At 33.2% G+C, this 11,784-nt stretch overlaps 1 protein-coding gene across 1 annotated transcript in view; it reads left to right on the forward strand.

The window, feature by feature from the left end:
- The window catches only part of LOC111637521 (sialin-like), a 9,928-nt gene extending 4,676 nt beyond the window's left edge, over positions 1-5,252 (forward strand). Inside the window, exons 2-9 of the mRNA XM_023383029.1 lie at positions 2,928-3,158; positions 3,223-3,397; positions 3,472-3,605; positions 3,673-3,822; positions 3,886-4,018; positions 4,105-4,260; positions 4,835-4,920; positions 4,997-5,252. Of these exons, the coding sequence (XP_023238797.1) occupies positions 2,928-3,158; positions 3,223-3,397; positions 3,472-3,605; positions 3,673-3,822; positions 3,886-4,018; positions 4,105-4,260; positions 4,835-4,920; positions 4,997-5,143 (1,212 nt within the window). The 3' untranslated portion in view covers positions 5,144-5,252. The remainder of the gene's footprint in view (positions 1-2,927; positions 3,159-3,222; positions 3,398-3,471; positions 3,606-3,672; positions 3,823-3,885; positions 4,019-4,104; positions 4,261-4,834; positions 4,921-4,996) is intronic.
- Positions 5,253-11,784: the final 6,532 nt, after the last annotated feature.

Below are 11,784 nucleotides of genomic sequence, written 5' to 3' on the forward strand. Positions count from 1 at the left end.
GTGGGGCAAAAGGAGAGAGACAGGATTAAGTCTTCTATATACATTATGGATACGAGCCCAAACGGTTAGGAGTTGAAAGTTGAAATTTGGTACACAGTTAGGGAACGTTACGAGAAAGCACAGTAAGAAGGGACTTTTCGAAATTTCTCCCCACGGGGGAGAGGGACGGGATTCAGGCTTAACACTTCCATCAACAATGAAAGTGTTAAGTAACAATGGAAGTTTTAAGTAACAATGAAAGTTTTAAGTAACAATAGAAGTGTCAACAATGGAAGTGTTGCGTAACAATGGAATTGTTAAGAGAAAGCGACGTGCAAAAGACGCAGATGCAGCTTTTTCGTTTTTGCGGGAAATCGAAGATATTTTTAGATCCATCTAAAAATTCTCTAATTAATCTGGAAACAAAGGAATTTCTTGCATTCTGTGAAAACGAGTAAGGTTGACTGTAACGTAATAATCTTTATCTTAGTTATCGTTACTTTTGCCCGAGCAACGCCGGACCCACCTTCTAATTTTTCTAATAAAATGTGAGAATAACCTCTTAACGTTAACAGAGGAATGATAAATGCAAGACACGGAAACTAAAAACGTCAGGAAGTACACAAATAACAGAATATCAAATCAAACTGTATAAAGTCCTAAAATCTAAGACATAACACCAGAAAGCTTCTATTATTCATTGCAATATAGAAAGAAGTTTGCGCAAAGACAAACGTAATACATATCTGAACAGACCAGCCATATAAAGATCCTTTAGTTCATTGAGAGGAAGGACTCGATCTTGAATAAACCCAAAGCGGGACGTTAATGTATTAACGGCCTAAGCCATTTTCCATCATAAATTGTTTCTTGTAAAGGTTGTTATACAACCTATATATTATTGTATAGTAAAATATAGTACAGTCGACCCCCCTATAACACGGTAGATACGTTACATGTTATGTGATTTCCGTGTTGTACTAGTCACTTAAATACATGAGCCAATCACAGCCTGACACATGTGCAGTTTAGGGACTACGGCTGTTTGAAAGGTTTTCTTCCATAAAATTAATCGATTCTAGACTAATTTGACTCAACATTTCCAAAATACGTATAATTTTTTGAGAATAATCAATATAAACTATGCTATAGAGAAGATATTGTAGAATTACTTACCGAGTGTGTACCGTTCGACAACTTAATTGTTTAAGCTTGTTTTCGTCGTGGAGCGCCGCTCCGTGACAAAAACAAGCTTAAGCAATGACGAAAGTTTCCTGATAAGTTATTTTTTTGAAAAAAATTCGCTGAACTTTGGAGACATCATTAATAGAAATAATTCTTATAGCCGTTGAATAAGAAATGTTTTTTTCACTAGAAATGTATAAAATTTATCAATACATACTTTCTACCTTTTCTTTTATGAACGTATCGTTCTGGCAAATGAGCGGCTCACATACAGTTCACTTATGCATAAACATACACTTATACAAATGCTTAACAAAGATGTAAAATAAATATTTAGTATGTAAGAGTTAAAATATATTTTATCTCTCTTCAAAACAAAGAAATATTGAAATTAACGCAAAATAAATAACAAAACATTTTTAAATAAAAGAAGCAGTTACACTTTTTTTTTACATTTATTCACTGTCGGAGCTATCCATAATTAGGACCCAACGACATCCTCTTTTAAATATTGTTTGTGCTATTTCATAGCTTAAAGATTCACTTGTTTCTTCTCTATTATTTTCGTAGTCTGAAATGATATCTTATTATGTTTTCAACAATTTATTATTGTTACTTTCTAAATCTTCTTTTATTTCAAAATATGGTGCTAAACAATATTTCAATTTTTTTCTTAAATTTCTCGGAGAGCTTTGTTGATGCATCATTATTCGTAAAAAGTTCTAGAGTTTTTGCCAATTCTAATCCTTCATTTAAGATTTCTAAATTAAACTTTTGTTTAATTTATTAATTTTATTGATATTTAATATTAGTATTAATTTATTAATATATTAAATAATTTGTTGATTTTGTTTAATTTAAGTACCTAATTTATATACTGTACAGACGATAGTAAACTCAACTTACCCGCCTAAACTCTCCGTAGCGTGGCGCTGGACGGCGGAAAGTAGTTCGGCTGCCCGTTTACCATTAGTCCAGATCCGACCAATCCTGTCGCGACACGAGTCGGCGATGACGTTTTACCGAATTATAGGAGTTTTTTAGCATGTTTGTACGAATACTGTCGCAATTTTTTCGCCGTAATACAGGAATCCGAACTATAAGAACCCGTGTTATAGGGGGTCTATCGTATATCTATATTCTACTATACAATTCTACTCGAAAATTATATTCTTAATTAAACAATTATATTCTACTATACCATTCTTTCTCAAAGTGGGCAAGAACGCCTTAATGTGGGCATTGGAGGCTTTCAGAGGAAGTAGAAAGTTCAGTGATTTAAATATGAGTTTTATTTCTTCTCATTGAAACATTTTTAGATTTCATAAATAGGATATGGGTCTATCTATCCTATCCATATAATAATGCATGTTTAAACATTATATTTGCAATAATTGTTTTTAAGATATGCAACAGATGATAATGTAAAAAGGTAAGTTAAAAAATATGGGGGCACTAAAATTTTTTTATCTCAAAGTGGGGCGGTGGTCGAAATAAGTTTGAGAACCTGTGTACTATACCATGGTATTTGAATCTGTTTGAAAATGTTTGTATTTAGAATTAATCTACGAGTGGGTGGTCTCAGAATGTTACGTGTATGACATAATAACAGTGTGGAAGGAATCATCTTAATGACGATGTGTTACGTTTATTGAGTCGTCATATTAAACGATGGTAATTGCAATTTATTTCTTAAATCAGTTTGTAAGAATTTCAGTAATAAACCTTTATTTAGTACATTAACTGTTGTTGCTATTCTTTAGGGTTCTTATGTATGGACACAACCCACTCAAGGAATAATTCTGGGAAGTGAATATTACGGTTTCGTATTTGCCAAACTCGTTGGAGGGACCATTATTTTTTTATTCGGTCCAAAAAAAATTTTCATAATTTCTTCATTACTCTCTTCAATATTCTGCATTTTAACACCCTTTTGTGCAGATGTCGGTGTTTCAGTTATATCATTATGCCAAGCTATCTTCGGATTTGGACAGGTAAAAATAAACTTTTATAATTCCATTGAAGACAGGGGAATAATAACAATCATTTTAATCATAGGGTCTTGTATTTTACGGATCTTTTACACTGTTAGGAAAATGGAGTCCAGAAAACGAAAAGTCCACATTATCATCAGTTTCATTTTCTGGTATGCAAGTCGGTACGTTTGTTGGTTTAATTACGACAGGATATATCTGTGAAGACATAGGATGGCCGTTTAGCTTCTACATATTCGGTGAATAAGAACATACAAATGCTTTACCAATGTATTTATGCGACTATATCCTTTGTAATTTGTATATTTGACAGGTGTATGTGGGATTGTCTTTTCTTTATGTGTCACGTTTACAGTTTATGACAGACCTGAAGAACATCCCAGAATATCTGACAAAGAATTGACGTTTCTTAACGAATGCGTAACAAACATCGCCTCAACAGAAACGGTAACATTATTATCTGCTGTATTTTATGTTGATTAATCACTCATAAATACATTTTTACTTGAAACAGAAGTTGAATATTCCTTGGAAACAAATTTTAACATCCAGAGCGGTATGGATAGTAGCTTTGACGAAAATTTGTGTTGGTTTCGGTTATTTTACAATGTTGACTAAGATTTCCTCATATTTTGAGATTATTCTTCACTTCCCTCTCCAGCAGGTATGCTCATTTTTATACATAAGTATTATATCAACAAATTTATGTATATTATTCGTGTTTTAGAATGGAATAATGAGTGCATTAGTTTATTCCGTGGATGCTATAGCGATATTTATTTCCGGTTTCATTGCTGATTTCATAAAATCTCGTAAATATTTAAGTATAACTAATATCAGAAAACTTTGCGAAACAATTGGTAAGAAACCTCAGTCCTAGTTTTATAAAATTTCTTCTAAAATTTCAATCAGAACGTTAATACATATTTTCATATTTCAACTGTAGCTACGTGTGGTCCGGCATTAGGCATTTTAGCGGTTTCATTTCTAGGCTGCGAAAGTACAAATGTAATACTTTGTTTAATGATTGGACTGGGGTCTTTCGGCTTTAATGCTTCAGGAGATGTTGCAATAGCGCTTGATTTAGCTCCAGAATTTGCAGGTAAGTTATTATTTTTCTTAATTTTAACAATAAACTGTATTTATTTATATTGTACTCGAAGTTTTTTTTGACAAAAGTCGAAATGTGCGGATTGTTGTAAAGAAATTAAGCTATAGTATCTAGACAGCCAGAAAATTGATTCGGTATTTAGAATTGAAACAATGCTGTATACCGATCCAGTGTATTGCTGAAATTAAACAATATTTTTTCGGTTTGGCCTGAAAATATTTTGTAAGTTTTCAAAACGGATGAAGTGTTGAAAAGCTCGATATTATCATAAAGCCGATCAAATATTTATGTTTTTGCAACATGAATATTTGATACTTTTATTTTAATGGTATCCATCTACGATGTTGAGTTTAAGCATTTTTGTTCAGAGAATTTTCGGGATAATATTTCCAAATTATAGTTCGTTTTATAATGCGACCTCTGACCTACTAAGAATCTGAAAATAAATCGAAATATGTAGATTTTGTCATCTAAAAGATGAACAATAAAGATTGTAAAATTTTGGGATAACAAAAATATTTTATTTAATGTTTAATAACTTTTACTTAATTTAATTTCGATCTAGGTGTCATTTTCGGATTGACTGATAGTTTATATAACGCTGCAGGTATATTTTCACCCTATGTTGCTGGAGTTATATTAGATAAAAACGTAAGTGCAAACTTCTTCTAATTTATGTTTACTTATATAACATATTCATAATTTTTTTATTAATTTTTCATATAAGGAAGGAGACATGATTCAATGGAGCTACATGTTTTATATGGTCTCTTCGGCTTACATTCTGGGTGGTGTAATTTTTATATTTGGAGCTACTGCAAAAGTTCAACCTTGGGCTACCATTAATACAGACAAGAAACAAGACGACAATTAATCATGAATATAAATCGAATTTTATTTGGAACGATAAAAATTTTGCTTATAGAATAATTAGAAGCCAAGACATGTAAAATTAGTTATGGTAGATATAGTAGCAAAATTTCTGTCATTGCCCTGTTTCTAATTTTTGANATTGTTTTAATATTTAAAAAGTAAAGACTATTTTATATTATTTTTATGTACGTTTCTTCTTTACAAAGTTATATTTAATTATAATTTTCTTTAAAAGTATATTTATACAACTAAATATTTTGTACCAGGTATGTATAATTGTATATCCATCACGCATTTTATTTTATCAAGTAAGTTTTAATAATTTTAATTTTAATTTTAGTCCTTATATCGTGGCTAGCGATTTTGAAAGTAATTCTAAATTACAATTCTAAACTACTTTTTAAATGCAAGAAAGTTTTGGCTCTAGACAGTATAATGAAAGAGGATACATTATTAGAAGAGAAAGACCAATGCCTAAATTAAATGTAAATACGTCAACAAAAAATTTGTTTGACTTTTCATGATAAACTTTATGAAAATATAAAATGGCTTTGTGAATGCATAAAAATGCAAAAATTGTTTTGTTGGCCTTACCTACCTATTTTCAAGTAAAATTAGTGTGGAATAAGAATGGCTTTGACGATTTAAATAATTTTAGTAAAGCTGGCAAAAGAGACGAAAATCGTAAATCTCAATCGATTCTTTTCATAAAATTGAAGCAATTTGGAAATCAAAATAGAATATAATTTAACATTAGTACACAATATAAAATAAACATTGAAAATTATACACAATATAAAATAAACATTGAAAATTATACCAAGATAGTTACGGCTAATAGATATATTATAATTTAGATGTTATCGAAGCGAGAATTGGCATTTAGAGGGCGTAGAGAATCTATTAAATCTAATATAAGAGAGTTAATTATATTGAACTCGCTTATTTATTAAGTGCATTAGATAATCTATTCATTAAAAATACATTTAGAGAAGTCTACGGTTTTTACTGGCTTATCGAACAAACGAATACGAATGGACTGTAGACCATCGCTGACTGATTGCCCCTGGAAGTCGGCTTGTTACAAAAACACAGCTTCCCTATCATCAAATGTCACGGCACGCCACTGAAAGATAATAAATAATATAGGTACAGTACACATACAAAAAATAGTATCTAGTTATTAATTTCGTAATAACACTTAAGCAATTTACAAATTCGAGTTACGTAAAGGTCTACGGTTCGCATTACTTACGGCATTACTTACGTAACTCGGGATATTACGGTATTCAAGTCCCGACCGTTTGAAAGCCAGTCAAATTTCATTATATTTAACTTATAATCATTCACTAAAATTAGTTTTTCAGACAGGAAAACTGTCGTGCAGAAGAGAACCACACATTTTCAAAATTACTACCATAAAGTAGAAAAGAAGAATATTAACCAAAATGCTGATCACTGTAAACTATGGAATAGAAACTTTGCTTCAGTGAAACCAAGTAAATTTTAGCCTTGTTCAATTATATAAATGTTTTTTAAATAATTCTAATAGTGTACTGTATATTATTATCACATTTGATTTTTGACAAAATATCATTATGAACTTCGCATAAATACTCTATAACTCACAGTGTTTAAAGAAATAATTTCAAATAAATTTATGATTGCAATAATGCCAGAAAATTGCTAGTTAAAAATACCTTTATATTCTTCAATGCAACAGAGTATTAATATTCACATTCATGTCAACATACATTAAACTAAGACCATAAAAACTCTTCAGTTTTTTTTATTTGAATTCTTGTGTTTCTTTTGTAGATTCGATTATAGGTTCAGCAGATTGGTTTGGTTTGCAAATGTTAAGAAGGCCGTACCAGTGGCTTAGCCTTTGAAAAGAAGTAAGAAGAGGAAGGTATAGGGTTTTGGTTGAAGATGGGGCAAGAAAGATAGGAAAGTGTGAAATAATGTTTTATGGCCAGCCAGCATCGAGCCCCATATATTGAGATCATAGAGTAAAGTATACATAGAGTGGGTCAAGGCCGAGTATGTGCTCCGTTATTGGAGTAGATACATTAAGAAATAATAATAATGATGATAATAATACTAAAATAAAAATAAAACATTGAGGAAAACGAAGTATAAACAATCATCCGCACTTACTACACCATCACAAGACTCGAAACAAACAACACTTGAACTTATCAAACGACAGGTTGCTGATCAAATACATCAACAGACACTTACATTTAACACTATTAATGAAGATCACGTAACCTGTCAGGATAATCTAGCAACAAGCATTGATAATAGCATACATACAACAACTACCACTAATGATACTACAGGCACTTCCTCATCCATCACTGATAACATAGACATAGAATTAGTTAATACGCTCTCACTTATATTTCAGGAAACACTCACTAAATATACAGGTACAGATCCCACACAAAGACCACGAATACCGAAAATCAACACGTCAAAGGTAGTAGGAAAAACACTAAATTATGTAAACACTCACTTACTACCAAACTACATTCATTCAATTTCTACACTCTCAGACATTCATACATTAGTTTATGCTGGGGCAGTCACAGTAGTAACACACCATGGACTGAAAATACACTCACAGACAGACACACACAAAACACAATCCTATCACAAGCCTGCCTGGCAGAGAAGAATAGAAACACAAATAAATGACATTAGACAGCAATTAGGCAGGCTGACACAATACACTAAAAACAACATAACACCCAAATTAAAGAAACAACTCAAAAACATTTTCAAGAAAATCAAAACACACACAAAACATGAACATCACAACACACACATTACAGAATACATCGATACACTAAAACAAAAACTCGCAGCCAAAGCACGTAGACTCAAACGATACAAAACATGTACACTACGAAAACAACAAAATAAATTATTCACAAACAATGAAAAACTTTTCTACAGACAAATCAGTACCAAAACAAACACTGATACACAGCACAGTGGCACACCAACAGAAGAAGAACTCACAACTTATTGGTCTTCTCTTTGGTCCAATGCTGTTACACACAATGCTGATGCAGGCTGGATCGAGGAGGAGAACAGAAACTTGCACAACATACCAACTATGCCCTGTGCTGAAATAAACGTACACGACATTCGCTACGCTGTTAACAGAACACACAACTGGAAGACACCTGGTGTAGACAACATTCACAATTTCTGGTACAAAAAGTTTACATCACTGCACCAGGAACTAGCTAAACATCTAACACACATCATCATCAATCCACAAGACATGCCAAAATTTCTTACTCAGGGCATCACCTACATGAAACCTAAAAACAACAACACCACAGACCCCACACAATACAGACCAATTACATGTCTTCCAACACTCTACAAATTATTGACATCCTGTATCACAAACAAAATATACAAACATGTTGAAGAACACGACATTCTTACAGAACAACAAAAAGGTTGCCGTAGAAATCACAGGGGATGCAAAGAACAGTTACTCATAGATTCAGTCATTCTACGGCAAGCACACAAACAACACAGAAACATACACATGGCATATATAGACTACAGAAAAGCATTCGACAGTGTTCCACACAGTTGGCTGCTACATATTCTACACATGTACAAAATACATCCATCACTCATTGCATTCTTCGAAAACACTATGCAGCACTGGAGAACAACACTACATCTCAGGGTTAGTAACACTTCCATACAAACAAACGAAATATTCATTAGGCGAGGAATTTTTCAAGGAGATTCCTTGAGTCCTCTCTGGTTCTGCCTAGCCCTGAATCCATTATCCAACATGTTAAACAACACGCAATATGGCTACAATATCAGACATGAAAAAACAACACAGTTTACACTGTCACATCTCATGTACATGGACGACATAAAACTTTATGCATCCACACAAAAACAACTTCATCAACTCCTACAAATCACACATTCATACACTAAGGACATACAAATGGAGTTTGGCTTAGACAAATGCAAAAAACTTCACATAGAAAAAGGAATCCTGAAGAAAGAAGATTTTGCACTTGGAAATGGAGACGTTATTGAATCCATGGAAGAGGGCGAGTTCTACAAGTACTTAGGATTCCAACAGGCCAAACTAACAGAACATACACAAATAAAGCAACGATTAATTAAAGAATACCAAAGTAGGTTAAACGCTATACTTAGAACACAGTTAAATGCAAAACACACAGTTAAAGCAATAAACACATATGTCATCCCAGTACTCACATACTCTTTTGGAGTTATACATTGGACTCACACAGATCTCGAGCAACTCCAAAGGAAAACAAGAACAACACTTACTAAGCATAAACAACATCATCCTAAATCCGCCACAGAAAGATTAACCCTTCCACGTAAAGAAGGCGGACGTGGCCTGATTGACATAGTTAACCTTCACTACAAACAAATACAGTCACTGCGAGAGTTTTTCTACAAGAAACAAGAAACATCACAGTTACATAAAGCAGTAACTCTAGCAGACTCAAATAACACACCATTAAACTTACACTCACAACATACAGACATGACACAACATATAAAAAGCATAGACAACATTAAGCAATCATGGGCTCAAAAGGCTCTCCATGGCAGGCATCCTTACGACCTGGCCCAGGATTTTGTTGACAAAACTGCGTCAAACAGCTGGTTAGATCGGGGATGCCTCTTTGGGGAGACGGAAGGATTCATGATTGCCATACAGGATCAGGTCATAAATACTAAAAACTACAGAAAACACATACTCAAAGATACAACACTCACAAATGACACATGCAGAAAATGTCACATCATGCCAGAAACTATACAACACATCACTTCTGGTTGCAAGCTCTTGGCACAGACAGATTACTTACATAGACACAATCAAGTAGCAAATATAATACACCAAGAGCTTGCAAAGAAACACAAATTGGCAGACATCCACGAACCATACTACAAGTATATTCCACAGACAGTATTGGAAAATAACACGCACAAAATGTATTACGACAGAGCCATAATCACAGATAAAACAATTTACCACAACAGACCAGACATCACACTCATTGACAAACACAATAAAATCACATACATTATAGACATAGCCATTCCAAACACTCACAATGTACAAAACACATGCACTGAAAAAATTAGCAAGTACACAGAACTTGCCCAGGAAATAAGGCATCTGTGGAGGATGGATAGGGTAATTATTGTACCTGTTGTTCTCTCCTGTACAGGTGTGATACCACACACACTACACAAAAGCCTGGGAACGTTACAATTGAATAGAAATACATACATCACACTACAGAAGGCCACTATATTGAATACATGTCATATTGTTAGGAAATTCCTGAATACAGACACACACACTGACACACTTATTTAATTTTAGTTTTGTCTTGGTTGCTATGCCTTGACTATGGTCCGGCATAGTACACAGCCACCGGTGTGAACCGAGTATAACTCAGAAAAAAAAAAAAATAATAATAATACATAGGATGTTCTCCGCCCTTGGAGTGTATACATTAAAATAAATAATAATAAATGAAAATAAGAATATAACATTAAGAAAAACGAAAAATTTACACGAGAGGTACAAAATTTATCCCGACAACTTAATGTGGCAGAAAACAATGAGAAGAGATCGCGACAACAGAACAGCAAACACAGTGATTTCACTGCCCTGTTAGTCTGTACCCCTAACAGCTGTTTTGCTACAGGTAATAGGAAATGGATTCCCCTAGACGGGGTCTCCTTTTACAGAACCAGGGGTCAAAACCCTGTTGACGCGAGAAAGAATAAATTATACAAACACATTTCACGAGGAGGGCACGTGTAGATTAATTGTGGGCCTCCATAGGGGTAGATGGTAGTTGGACTAGAGGAAAAGACTCTCTGTTCCACTTATGAAGTCTTTAAAAGCTGAGAAAGTTTCAGTGTTGCATAAAAATTCCTTACACCTGCAGGGCCAATGGTGTCCCTGTGTGTACATCCTCCGGCAGAGTATAATGCGGACATTCGCAGACATTCTACTACCAAGCCGTACTTCCCTCTATTTTTCAATTTCTCTAATAAAACGTTAGAATAACCTCTTAACTTTTACAGCGGAAATGATAAATGCAAGATACGGAAACTATATGCGTCAGGAAGTTCACAAATAACAGAATATCAAATCAAATTGTATAAAGTCCTAAAATCTAAGACGTAACACCAAAAAGCGGAACGCTAATGTATTAACAGCCTAAGCCATTTTCCATTATAAATTGTTTGTTGTAGTAGTTGTTATACAAACTATATATTATTGTATAGCAAAATATAGTATATCTACATTATACTATACAATTCTACTCGACAATTATATTCTTAATCAAACACTTATATTCTATCCTTTCTCAAAGTGGGCAATAACGCCTTATTGTGGGCATTGGAGGCTTTCAAGGGCAGTAGAAGCTTCAGTGATTTAAATATGAGTTTTATTTCTTCTCATTGAAACATTTTTTGATCTCATAAATAGGATATGGGTTACACCCTATCTATCCTATCCATATAATAATGCATGTTTAAACATTATATTTGCAATAACTGTTTTTAAGATATGCAACAGAT

Source organism: Centruroides sculpturatus, unplaced genomic scaffold (assembly GCF_000671375.1).
Source record: "Centruroides sculpturatus isolate CEXI.00-Female unplaced genomic scaffold, Cexi_2.0 scaffold957, whole genome shotgun sequence".
NCBI classification, from domain to species: domain Eukaryota; kingdom Metazoa; phylum Arthropoda; class Arachnida; order Scorpiones; family Buthidae; genus Centruroides; species Centruroides sculpturatus.